This window comes from Poeciliopsis prolifica, unplaced genomic scaffold (assembly GCF_027474105.1).
Source record: "Poeciliopsis prolifica strain line A6 unplaced genomic scaffold, Auburn_PproV2 SCAFFOLD045, whole genome shotgun sequence".
NCBI lineage: Eukaryota > Metazoa > Chordata > Actinopteri > Cyprinodontiformes > Poeciliidae > Poeciliopsis > Poeciliopsis prolifica.
Window position 1 is genome coordinate 230001 of NW_026562420.1, and position 13971 is coordinate 243971.

Consider the following 13971-nt stretch of genomic DNA (forward strand, 5'->3'; position numbering starts at 1 on the left):
TATACTACACTGTGTTTGACAATGCAGTCTGAAAGCAGACCTCACCAGCTGAAAATGGAAGAAGAAGTTGGAAGTTCGATTGGTCCCCAAACGAACTGAATCTACCGAACTATCAATTACATGATCAAAATAAGAATTCCCACCTTGTCTTTGCTGTCAGAACAAAGACTTGAGATCTGATGCGTCCAGCTCTTTATCTAAATCTGGCCTTAAAACAACATCATAGTCCACCATCGCAATAACTTATTTCCAAACAAAACACAAACAGAAGCCAGAATGATGTTATTTTAATATGCCTGTTAAATAATTCATATTATCTGAATAACTTCACTTGCTAATGACCCTAGCATGAGGAATCTGCGACGGGGTTGTTTCAAAGAAATATTCAAAAAAGAGCAAACAAAAGAACAGTGACCAATTACCACTAAATAGACACAGTGTGAATTAAGATTTGTAAAACCTTGAAAAGTGAAAACAAGCAACACCAATGCATTGATATGTTAATAAGAACTCCCTTGCCACCTGTATTTGTGTAATTAAAATGTTTTCCAGTCTCTCTCTTTCTTACACAGTCCTGTACTAAGAGAAACAGAAATGGAGGGGAAAGTGAAACTCATAAAGGGCTAGTACACAAAATATAATAGTTTATTGGCCAAAGAAATGGTAAGCAGATTAATGGGCCGTTTCAGAAATTCTTTTCAAAAAGTGAAACTGCTGTTATGTAGATTTATTACACACACTAAAGTTATTTTAAGCACTTATTCCTAATAATTTAGATTATAAATGAGTAATAAAGACCCAAAACCCAAATTTTCTGAAAAATTGAACAATAAGTACAATAGATCTAAATGTTTTTAATAACAGCATTGATGCTATTACTGATGGTAGTTTGTTTACTGTCACTGTTTGTTTTGGAGTTGTCTCTTTAGTTTACACCTTGTTCCAAATTATTATGCAAGTCATATTTTCTCAGATTTTCCTAAATGGTCAATGCAAATGATGGTCAGTATAATTCTCAAGTCATGAACTATTACAATATAAATCAAATTTTACTGAAACTCCCTCTGACAACAGTATTTTTTTTTTCAAAAATAAAAAATGCAAAATGCACTGTTCCAAATTATTATGCACAACATATTTTCTAAAACATTTTATGGATTATAAAAAACTGCAAACGGTCATTCTTTGAATGTGCAGCATCAAGTGGTCACATGTACTAAACTCAAAAGCTACTTCAATCAAAACATCTTAACAGACAGAGTTACATGTTAACATGGGATCCCGTTGATATCACTGCACAATTCTTGCATCCATTGAACTTGTGAGTTTGTGGAAAGTTTCTGCTTGAATTTCTTTGCAGGATTTCAGAAAACCTTTTCCTGTTTTGATATGAACTGCATTCAACCCTCAGATGTTCTGCTTGAGGAAACTCCAATGGTTCTTAATAGGGTCAGAGGTCAGAGGAGGATGGTGACCACACCATGAGTTTCTCCCCTTTCATGTCCGTAGCAGCCAATGCCAAAAAAACCTTCTTCATTATACAAACCCATTTTTGGTCTGAATCAGCCACAAATCTTTTCTCAGAACCATAACGTTTCAGTTTTTGTTAAAAAGCTAATGTTTCTAGCTGATGATTTTCGTCAGCAGAGAGATCCTTTCTCTTTCCCATCTTGCTTGAAACCTGTTAGCCTGCTTAATAATGTGGAACATCCTTCTTGGGGCCTCAGACAGTTGGAGAGAAAGTGAACAAAAAACATGACGGAAAAAAAAATTTCATTTCATGAACATTTTTAAATCTTAAATTTACACTTTTTCATCAGAACTTTGGCTTTCCATTATCTTTACTGAAATATAAGTTAAAATAATTGAATTAAATGTTGTTTCTGAAACTCAGTCAAATTTATGAAGCTGCTTAGCTCCTCAAACTATCGTAGCAAGCAAGAAATGGAAACGTTTCTAACGAGAAATATTGAAGGTCTTTTTTTAAAAACAAATATGCAAGAACTGTGAGAATACAATCAGTCATTCATAAACATATTCACACACTAATTATGGTAAGCTATATTGCAGCCGCAACTGCTCTGGGGAAGATTGACAGGAGTGAGGCTGCCATTCAATCTGCGCCGCCGGACCCTTTGACCAACACTATCCGTCAAGGCGGGTCAAGTGTCTCGCCCAAGGACACATCGACGGAAACGGACGGAGACGAGCTCCTAACATCTGAATCTCAGTCCCTGCGTGTCGTTTTCCCTAAATGCATCCAAGCAGTACCTTCATTGTGACAGTTTCACTGGAGAAGCGCAAAGCCTCATAAGTAGTTGAGCCACACGGCACGACTCTTTGTGGCACCTTCTGAATGTTTTGAAGGAATATAAAGCGTATATTGAGGAAGATGGGCGTATTGCACAACAGGGGCTTCAGAGTGTGAAGAATCCAGATAGTAGTGAATCAAACGGGGTCATGGGCACAGTTTACCACACTCCCTGCCCAGCACAATCAATCAATCAAGCTGCCTCGCCCCCCCACTGTGCGCCTTGCCAGCATGTGAAGCAATGTGTACGCTCAGTGAATACTTGGGCGCTGCCAAGGACTTGCCATTGTCTGTTGCCCTCTTCACCTTCCACCCTTTAGCAAGTCTTTTTAATGGTATCTGGATGGGAAAGGAAAAAAACAAGAGGAAAGGGTAACCACTGGAGGAACAAGCATAAAAACTTTAGCAAGAGATGAAGAGGGAGAAAAGAGCAAGTAAGACAAAAAAAAATGTTAATAAAATGTCCAGTGGTTTAAAAAGAGCTTTGTAACCAAACTGGTCCATAAAGATAACAAGATACCAGGAGGCAAACTTTTGGGAGATGAATAGATTTTGACTAGGTGACAGAGACAAGATGGAAAAAAGAAAAATTGCAATTAAACTTGCAGGGTTGACATTTGTCTCCAACTCCGGCCCCGTTGGAAAGAGGTACAAGTGCAAGAGTCAGTGATAACCGTCGTGCAGCTGCCAGTCGGAGCTGAAAATAACACCGGCTCCAACGTATTACGCTTAATTAAACAGCACGTCCCGCGATGCACTCGGCATGTTCTACAGAGGAGGCAATAATGAAAGAGAAACCATAAAGGAAAGAAAGGAGAACGGCGGAAAAGGACATCTGACGCTTTAGTTTCTTCAAGTCTGAGCTGCAAATTGCATTGGAGAAACTTACTGACATCTAGAGAATAGGAATTAGATTTTTCTTTTGTTGCTTCTGAAAATAAAAGCTACATTCACTCTTCATCTTATGAGGTCACAGTAGCACCGAGGTACCGTGTTTTTGTTCATGTTCCCAGTCAGGTAAACCGCGTGTTTGTTGATGTGTGCTGCAGGAGAGCCAGTGGCTGGACAGTGTGTCTTTGCTGATTAAGGACTCATTGGAAGGGGACATGATTGACAACCTCTCTGGGTCCGTTTTTCACCACTACTGCTCTTCTCCCGTCTGCAAGAACTGCAAGAGTCACCCGCAAGAGGTGAGTGTGGGAAACGCAAGCACACACATTCCCTCCCTGTCTGATACAAACTAATTCATTTTTCTGACCCTGAGGAAGACGGGGACAGTAGATTTATTATCTTATGAACTAGATGTCAATGTGTTGCTTTTTTTGACGTTGTAAAGTACAGCATTGAAAAAATACATTGATGATATTGACATTTTTTCAGCTTCTGAGATCTTTGTGTTGGTCGTGAATATTTGTCGTCAATTACCCTAAAAGAAACATATTTACTGTTAAATGTACATTTTCTAAGCTGCGTATGAATGTAACCTACTAATGTTTGCCGTTTTATTTCCCGTTTTGCCGTCTGCTCACTGCAAAATGTGTGTTTTTTGCTTCATGAATAGATGAGCTAACACCACCCCATCAACATTCTCATTCGAATAACATGGATCTTTGTCGGCTCTATCATCATGATTCATCCATGTTCCTTCATATCCCAGAGAGATATTGGATTGTCCTTGCATAACCACAAGGTGGTTATGCAAGGACATTTAGGTCTGGTTATAGTCAAGGGACATTTACAAGAGAATACCTTCAGCACACCTTACTCTACCACCAGCATGAACTGATGAATTCATACCGTCATGTTTGCATGTTTAAACAAATTTAAAAAATCTGTTTACACTCAGAAATAAGTCAAAATATTGTCCTATTTTAGTTAGATAAATACTCATTAAAAGACTTAAACTTTTACACCCTCAGTTGGTGTTCCTAACCGCTACGTCACATTTTGTTTCCTGATTTCTGACTGACTGTTGCGTGTTTGCCATGCAGATCCGACTGGCAGAGGTGGAGCAGGCATCACTGATGTCAGAACAGCTGTCAGACAAATCCTCATCTCCAGCGTTACCCGATGACCTCAGCCTGGATGAACACAGCAGCTACCAGCTGCTTGTCAGAGACAGTCAGGTGTGTGTTGCGACTCGCTCACTCATGCTTAACAAGACCTCTCCAAGTCACTTGTCACACTCGTGTTGTTTCACTCTGGTTACCTCTAATTCTCTCCATGGTTGAGATATTATATCGAATTTCGCGCTTTTCTTAAAAATAATTTATAGCATCTAAGGAACTTTTTTTGACGCCAAACTTTAATGAATAGAATAATAATTTAAAAAACCATTCATACTTCTTGAATATTTCCAGTTTTTCATGCTAAAGAAGCAAAGCTCAGAGTATTTCAGGAGGTTTTTATGTGGTAGACCAACACAATGCGGTACGTAATTGTGAATGGGGAGGAAGATGATTTATATTTTTCATGTTTCAGACAAAAGAAAATTCTAAAAAGTGAGTTGCATTTGTTTAAACTTCCTGGGTCAATACTATGCAGAAGCACATATTTACAAATATTTAGGAAAATCCTTTTATAAGCTTTGTCATTTAGGCACTAAAACTAATGTCCATTTTACTTTGTGAAATAGTTTAAACTCAGTCTGATTGTCTGGATTGTGTCTCTGAATTCAAATTTTCCAAATTTTAAAAAATTCTCAGTTACATGTAAGCGTGGACTTTGCATGTGCCATATTATTTCCATTTTCAGATAGAAAATGGAATAAGAATGTTTGGCTTAAACTCTAACGCTACATTAAAGCTGCAGTAATTCTCAGCCATCATCTGTGTTCATACTAACTAGCTTGAGCTAGCACAACATGCTATGCTAGCTGCAGCTTATCAGCAGTAAGATCCGCCTTCTGGCTCTTTTTGGTTGTTTTTGGGGCAGAAGTCACGACATAGTGATAGTTTCACTAAATGTGTAAAAATAAATTTATTTATTAAAGTTACATACTGCAACTTTAAATATAGTAGTTTTATGCCCAGCTGGTCTGGTGTAGTTTGGTTTTCATCTGTTTGTTTACTGACGTCCTTTAACAAACCTCTAAAAATCTGCATTTTACTCACATGTAATTAAACACAGGTTGACCACTTACTTCTCCTAACAGTGACTGGGCCGCTCTTCATTTCCAGGTTTCAGTATAAAGGTTATTGAATGCAAATTCATGCCACATTCTTCAGTTTTTTCTTTGGAAGCAAGTGAAACTATGTATCCTTTCCTGCCACTTTACAGTCATGCACCATTTCGCATTGTTCTTCTACTCCAGTTCCCAAGAAAACATTTGTAGATTTGCTGACGTAATGACACAAAGAAAATAAACAGATGAAAAATGGAAAAATTCAAGAGGTGTGAAAACTTTGGTAAGATTTCAAAAGATACTGTCATTTGAGCTTTAAAGAGCTACAAATCATCCTGACAGGCTAACTTGCTAATCACCTTTAATTACCATTTATGCTTTGGCGAGTGACTAAAACATGTCTCCCACTGTGTTTTGATGTGGTTGAGCTGCAGTGCGTGTGCGTGTGCGCGTGGGGCGTTAGGCCGAATGTGTCTTTCATATTTCCATCTTCAGACTTAGTCTTTGCTTCCAGCCCACCTGGCCTGTTTCATCTCTGCTCAGCTCATTTGATCCCGCCGTGCAGTCGACAACAACAGCAACGACGACGGCGACAACTAAGCAATTTGATGCTTTGAAGGCGGTTGTTGTTGCTATATATCTGTTGGCGCTAGAAATTTCAAATCAGACTTGCATGAACGCATGATGAGCAAGCGTTTTGAAAGTGGAAACAAATTGATTTTTGTTACGGCGCAAGGAAATGAAAGGCTTCAGTGAAATTCCGGTGCACTTTGGGCGTAGCGCCAACTCTGTGCATAGTTTTCCTTTTCGACTGACCCAGCTTTTTATGAATTTCTCCTGTTTTTCTTCCAGAGGGACAGCAGTGACTCCCACAGCTCAGAGGAGTTGCTCATGCAGGGAGGCTGCAGGAGACCTTACCCCTCTAGTTCAGAAAGCGAAGAGTTCCTCCACCCACCTCTTAATCCTCCTTCTCTGGAGCAGCACACCTCAGCACATGAAAAAGGTACTGCAGGGGATTTATATATATAAAAAAAAGCTTTTTTTTTTTTATTTTCTTTTTTCTTGTTGTGGAAAAGAATTCAGTTCCAAACATTGTTAGATGTATTCACTCAATCAGTTTTATCTACACATTGTGCACAATACAGAGAGCTTGTAAGACAGTGAATGATGAAGAAGTTCTGAATTAAAAGCTCCTCCAGGCAGAGTCAACACATGAGTTTTATACCAAGGATAACATTCCAAAACATGGGAGACAGCCAGGTTCCCATGCAGCTGCAGGATCTTCCAACTTTGCGTGTGTGTGTGTGGGTGTGTGTGTGCGTGTGTGTGTGTCTGTAGCTCAAACAGATTCTTTTGGTGAGAGTTCACAAGCATATAATATAATATGATCAGCAGATGTTCACTTGTAATCATTTTCCCACCACATTTCCTAATATGTAACTTTTTCTGGAGAAATGTTTCTCCGCCGTTAACGGTGGCCATGCTAGCTCGCCTTAGCTTGTGTGGCTAGCTGTGTTGTGGCGAACTAGCTGCAGCGTAGAAGGGTGAGAACGGCGGGTGAACGAAAGTGATTGACAGCGCTTCGGCCCTCCTCCTGGCTCTGATTGGTCGTTTCTGACTGGTGTAGTTCTGCGGTCAGTACTGGGAGCACTGGGAGAAGGTAGCAGATAGATTTTCTGTCTCATAGACTATACTGTCACAAAATAATGATAATTTGAACAAATATGTTAAAAAAAACAATATATATATATATATATATATATTTTTTTTTTATGAAAGTTCTATAGTGCAGCTTTAAGAAAAATGCCAAAAAGGAGAACAAATATGATTGTTAGAAGTGAGGCACATAGGAATCTGATTCCTCCTGATTTCTCCTTGTCTCACCATGAGGTTAAATGCTTACTTTCCATAAATGATGACCCGTCTGATGACACTTATTGGCAGTATGGTATGATGTATGCACACGTTAAATCGCTGATCAGGAAATTCATCTAAGTGTTCAAGTTGTGTGAAAATAGCCCTTTTTAAAGCCTTTCGTAAACGGCCCATCTGTGGCGACGGCACAAGAAGCAGCATGCAGAAACTTTACCCGCCGCACATTAATAGTACAAGGCTACAACTCGACGTGCCACATGGAGTAATTCTAGCCATCTGTTTGTGGATGTTTTTGTTCCCCTGTGTCCTGCAGTGCTCAGGAAGCTCATGTGTACATCACCTCCCATTGCCATTTTGAAACGCATCGACGTCCATCTCTTATGTTTTTTTTTTTTTTACCTCTTTGCACTTTAGACCCTTTGCTGCATCCAGAATAAAGATCATCCGATTCATTTTGACGTGTTCACAAAAGCCGATCTTTACTAAAAGTGTCGCCTTCCTTCCGCAGAAGGCGATGAAAACACACACAGTGGGGCTGCTGATGTGGCTTCACCCATGTTTCAGCTCCCAGCAGACTTTTTCCACCCAGCCGCCGCAGCGCGCTCAGTCGGTCACGGGGACAGCATGAGGCCGAGGGACATGGACCCGTCCCGGCTGGCGTCCCCCGCCTCCTGGGCCTCTCTTCGGTCTCCCGGAGCCAACAGCAGGCCTTTCAGCTCCCGGGTAAAAGCACAACGCTTTTCTCTTTCAAACATGGAAAACCCATCTAGTCATGTTTTCCATGTGTCCAGTTTAGAGAGTCTCGATGTTTTAGTGTCCTTGAATCCAGTGATATTAAATCTCAGGTTTTTTTGGACTTCCACTAACTGGAATCTGTTGCTTTTGCCTTTAAATCAACACTTAACTGAGCGAAGTGAGAGTTTTCAAGCAGCCTGGCCTTTCTTTCAGATAATGACTGCGTTTTGTTTTGTTTTCTGCAGCTGAACATTTAATGAGAATCCTACTCCACAGTGAAGCGAACACACCGCCTTTTGTTGGCTTCTGCATGAAACAACCCAGAATAAAAAAGAAAGAGGAGCTTTTTTTAGTTCTTGCTCTTTTGTAACCATGGAAACAGATACCCCCCTGTACCTGCTCAGTTTGTTGAGCTCGTGCCTGAGAGGCTCTGTGATCCTCAGCTGCAACAGTAATGCTCTGGGGCGCTCAGCTAATTAGCCTAGCCAGCCCAGAGCCTGATGCTGACGCGCTGCTCACTATTTCCCCCCGCTGGCTCCAGTTCCTCCCATGTTGCCTTTTTTCTTCTGTTTCCTGCATTTCTCCCTCCTTGGTGCTCTGTCTCTTCGCATGTCCCTTATGAGCCTTATTAGTCTTTTGGCGACACTCATGTCAGTCTCACTTTGGTTCAAAATACATACATGAGAGATAGATAAAAGAAAGATGTATAGTGAGCTGTACTTTAATTAATATCCCATTATTATTGTAGTTGTTCAAAACAGACGTAAAATGACAATATTATCATTCACAGCAATAATTTCTGGGACAATTGTGACACGTCTACCAACATTCTGTTTAATAAAACAGAATATTTTGTGTTTTTTTTTGCAGTATTGAGATTACCATAACTTTTGGGTTTTCAGTGGCTGCACAATTAAAATAGAAAAATATCACTGTTTGTAATGACATGCATTAACTTTTCAAAACCTCAGTAATCATTCTCTTTGTGCAGCATCCAGCGCACAGCGACTCGTCCTTGGCCACGGGCAGTTCAGATGGCAGCCTGCAGGCCGCGCCGGATGAAGGGCTCGGCTTTGGCGTGTGCCCACCTCGACATCTGGATCTCCCCGTGCCCGTCCTCCGCCCTGTCCCCGCCGTTGCCTTGCGCCCTAATGAACAGCCCTCAGGGGACTGGGGGCAGCCACCGCTGAGCGGACGGGGTTCTGCCACTCGGAGGAAACAGAGGAGCCACAGCAGCAGCGGCCCCGGCTGCCCCCAACAGGACTGCGTGGACCCTTCAGATGAAGAGGCGGGCACAGGGACGGGAAGGGACGGCTGCCACCAGGCCCTCGGCAGCGAACACGTCTCAGAAACGCTCAACAGTCTGTCGCTCACGTCGCTGCTCGCCCCGGGCTCTCTGGCACCCACGGCGATGAAGAAATGCAACAGCACGGGATCGATAGACCGCTCAAACCTGTCCGCCCGAGGTAAAGACGGGCGACACATGCGCGCCGCAGATCCCCCCGGATTCTCGTCTGCTCCTTGTATTGAGGGGAGGGGAAAAGCGCCGCTGGAGGACAGTAACGCGACGAAGAGCGGCGCTCGGCATGTCAACACAAGCGGCAGGAAGAAAAGATGAAACGCACGTTGATCTTCTGCCGCAGAACAGTGAAATCCTCTGCGTTTTTGGTGTTTGAACGTAGCAGGAGGAGACTCCTCAACGCGTGTCCTTCGTTCAGTGCTCTGTTGTACTCTGTTGGGATCAGTCAGTTCTTTAAAAGATGCCTAATTCTTTCCTTTTTGCACAGGAGATGGTTACTTTCTGACAGGTTTTAGCAGTAATTACCAGTCGATTCACTTTTTTGTCTTTTTTTTGTTTTGTTTTGGCATAGCCAGGACTTGGCTTTGAACTTTGTCAGTCTTGGGGCTTTCATGAAAGAAGCATTCAGCGAGCACAGGCCTGAAGTTGCAGTGATTACTATGATGACATTCAATTACAGGAGACGGGGCTCCATTGACCCCGTGTGCCCAGAGCCTTTGTGCAAAAACAAAACAGTCTTGCGTGACTGCAGACGACCTGTGGAGCTCCTTTTTGAGGAAACACTGAACTTTGTACAGCTAGTCTTTTATTTTTTAATATCCACCGATAACAGTAGCATCCCCTTTTTTCCAATCTTTGGTGAATTTCATAGAGTAAGACAGACTGTGTATTTTTTATTTTTTAGGCTATTATTATTATTTGTTCATTTATTAATTTTGAAGACACACCGACCGGCCTCCGTTTGTGGGACAGAAATACAAAGGAGTCTGACTTGAAGAAGAGACTCTTGTTGAAAAGAATCCATGAATGCTGCTGAGATTTAAAGTGAGGAGTAGGTGGGAGCAATGTTCACTTTAACAAAGGGAACCATTTTTACTTTTCAAGTGCATATGAAGGGCTATAATGTACTGAGGGCAAACCTGGGCTAAATACTACGGTTATTATTCAGTTTTGCGAGAAAATATTATCAAGGCACCTCCATTGACCTGAAAGACCTCACGACTTTAGACCTGGAAAATGTTGGCAATAGTTGTTTCCATACTAAATGTTTTAAACCTCCAAAATATATTTAAAAACAGTACGTAACCATAGAAGTGAGATCATCATTTTATATCAGAACAATGGATACTTTCACCATCCCTGCAACAAGACAGTAGGTCCTTGTCATCTGTTGGGGCAAGTCTTTGGATAGGTTTAAAGGGATCTGGTTTAATCCGGTCTGACCAACTGAGCTGAAGCACAGCCTTCATTATCACTGTTTTCTTTGTTTTGGGGGATTTTCTCCATGGTTTCTCTTGCGAGTCTTAATTGGCAGGGTGCTCAACAGTTTGGACCTTTGCTCTTTCGTACTTTTGCAGTTCGTTTGTTTTGTACGTCGCTTTGGGCGCATTGTTGGTACCCAACTGTCCATCAAGTCATAGCAGCCTTAGGGAATTTTCATACCCGCATCGGTAAGAAGGGAGTCCAGATCATTTTTGCTAACTCATCGTCTACTGCAAAGAAAAGAAGTTGTGATTTCAGCTGAGAGAACGAATTGCGATAGAGGCAAACTGATCCAAATTTTTGTTGTTTGTCTTATTTTTTAGCAGGGCTAATATCTAGCTCATTGGCTTGGAGATGCCGTCGATTCTTTGAGTTCCAAAGACACATATCTAACAAAAATGAGTTCTGAAACGGTCGTCCTAAAGTTCTATATTACTGATCCAATCCAAACAGAACATAAAGAGACCTCTGGCACGAGACTTAAACTTGCAGCATGTAACATTATGGTATGAGGCAGATGACATGCCTGTCTCATAAAAAAAAAAAAAATTGAGCTGTCATTCACCCTCGTCCACACGCCGCTCATGCACTTTCCATCGCAGGCGTGGTCACTTCCGCGTTTTCCGTTTCCCTAATAGAACAGTAACTTGTTTCTCTGCTGTTACCACATTCAACAGCATGTAAATGAAGATGACTGACGGCACGAAGTCCCTTCCCTTCACTCTGATTGGTTGTTTTTGACCGGGAGCGGCACGTTCTTCAAACGGTGACAGTAGCTCAGGGACGAGGCGGAGGAGCCCCATTTTGTCACACATTATCTGTCTCGTACCATACTGTGACAGCATGGTGACGGTGTTAATAAATATTTATTTTTTAAAAAGCACAGGTTTGGATTCTTTTGACGAAGACTGCAGCCTCTTTACGCAGTCGGCCGCATAGATTTCCTTTACAATCTATGCGGTCGAGTCAGTTTTTCAAAAGTGAGCCCAAAAGTTATTTGACCCAGGTCTGCTTGAGTGTAGCACGTCTTTAGAAAACAGCAAAGCAAGCAATGTTGGTTAAATTGATGTTGTATGTTTATATTTGAGCACTTGTGTCAACTAAAAGTGATTACAAATCGTTTAATACATGTCACAGTCCATGAATATCCAACCAGATACACCTCAGGTGGACAAATGCACACACACAAAAAAAAATCATACCATCGCAAATATCAAACGCCTTCATACCAAGATGTTGATGTCGACACTGCAGGATTTCTTTGTGCTTGTTTCAGACAAGAGAGAGGAAGCCTCGGTGTTTATGATCGCTGCTTTGTCTTCATCCCCTTCGTTAAGCTAACCCAATCGCATTACCTCCCTTCTGCGAGGAAGTCGGCGAATTAAATGACTACCCCACCTCTACTTCAGATATGCAATATATGCTGCGACGTGATGATGTACAGCTCGACGTGTGAGACTCATAGAGACAGGCAATATGAAGAGAGGAGATTGTAATTTATGAATTTATGTACTGGAATAAAATGTCACCATCATTCAAAAAGGTCACCGAAAGGAAGATTGTGTATTAATGTATTCTGAATTGTGTGTTGTTGCCTTTCGCCGCCATCTCGACCCAGTTTTAGTTGACCAAAATGCATGTTTTGTTTTCTTTCTTCCTTCCCCTTTTCTTTTTCTTTTAGTTTTCTTAAATGTCAAACTTGTGTCATAAAAAAAAATGGAATAGCTTTTCAACCGTGTGTTTGACTCTTGATGTTCTTTCGTAATGTTGCTTTAGTAAGTCGGTGAGTAAATCTCTGGAGATAAACTTATTTGTGTGGGATCCTGGTGTGGGACGTAAGGACGCATGAGTCCTGTCTGCGCTCTGAACCATCATATGCATATATTGGTTTAGCACTAGAATCACATCGGAAACAACAACAAAAAGACTATTTAGTCTTTTTTTTTTGACTAAATAGTCAAAAAAGTCAAAAGGATCGACATTTTGTACACACTGCAACTGGGCCGGGAACAGATGGGACAAAAAAGCTTGAAGAAAATACTTGATTTTAGGAGACGAATCCATGGAGCTGAATTTGGTATTATTACTCATACAGACTGGATCAAAACAGATAATTGATATGAATTTCAAAGCGTAAAACTTAAGTTTTAAAAGAGAAAAGGTTTCTAACAGATTTAGCTAAAAACACCAAGAGGTCTAAGATTCTCCTTTAGCTTTAGTTATTTTATTTTTGCGGCGCAAACAAATTGAATAGTTTTTTTCTCTACTTGCGTGAAGAAATCTGTCAGCCTTCAGTTGAACGCTTGACATTTTACTAAAATGTGCTGTTTTGAGACCTCATTAGGAAGACGAGGAATCAACAAGCAGATATCAACTGCGTAACAGACGTAGCTTTAAAAGAGACGACAGCAGAGCAGAAGCGGCAATGGGCGCCGACATCTAATTGTAAATTCTGCTGGAATGCTTGAAATAAAAACCTGGAGACCTGGAAAGCTCTGAAACGGCTCCACAACAAAAACTAGAGGTTTACTGTGTTCTGAAAGGAGCAGACTGGGGAATCGCAGCTGAACAGGAAGACTGGCAAAGATACTAACAAAGACAACACCGCAAAGGAGCATGGCCGATGGTTAGCTGAAGAAAACGGCACTGAGCATAACAAAAGTGTAAAACTGTATAATGTTGTCCACTGACATAGTGTGATATCTCACTGATCAACACATTCTGCGTTACATGTTTAGAAATGCTAACATTTAAGAAACACATGGTGAACATCAGGGGCTGCACAGTGGCGTAGTTGGTAGCACTGTTGCCTCACAGCAAGAAGGTCCTGGGTTTGATTCCCGACCCGGGTTTTGCATGTTCTCTCTGGGTACTCTGGCTTCCTCCCACAGACCAAAAACACGACTGTTACATTAATTGTATATATAATATATATATATATATATATATATATATATATATATATATATATAATATATATATATATATATATATATATAATATATATATATAGTGACTCCATAATATAATCTGCAATTGTGGAGTCACAATGTCTGGGATCATGAGCGCCCCCTGCCCTGAGGCAAGAGAACTGCCTGCCTCGCCTCGACTCTGTTCTCTGTCGGTTCTTAACCATTGTGGCCA

The 13971-nt window shown here is 41.1% G+C and overlaps 1 protein-coding gene across 1 annotated transcript in view; it reads left to right on the top strand.

Annotated features, from left to right (window-relative positions):
- The window catches only part of LOC129376904 (voltage-dependent T-type calcium channel subunit alpha-1I-like), a 169346-nt gene extending 156793 nt beyond the window's left edge, over positions 1-12553 (top strand). The window contains exons 34-38 of the mRNA XM_055056561.1: positions 3361-3501; positions 4303-4437; positions 6288-6438; positions 7819-8033; positions 9037-12553. Of these exons, the coding sequence (XP_054912536.1) occupies positions 3361-3501; positions 4303-4437; positions 6288-6438; positions 7819-8033; positions 9037-9663 (1269 nt within the window). The 3' untranslated portion in view covers positions 9664-12553. The remainder of the gene's footprint in view (positions 1-3360; positions 3502-4302; positions 4438-6287; positions 6439-7818; positions 8034-9036) is intronic.
- Positions 12554-13971: the final 1418 nt, after the last annotated feature.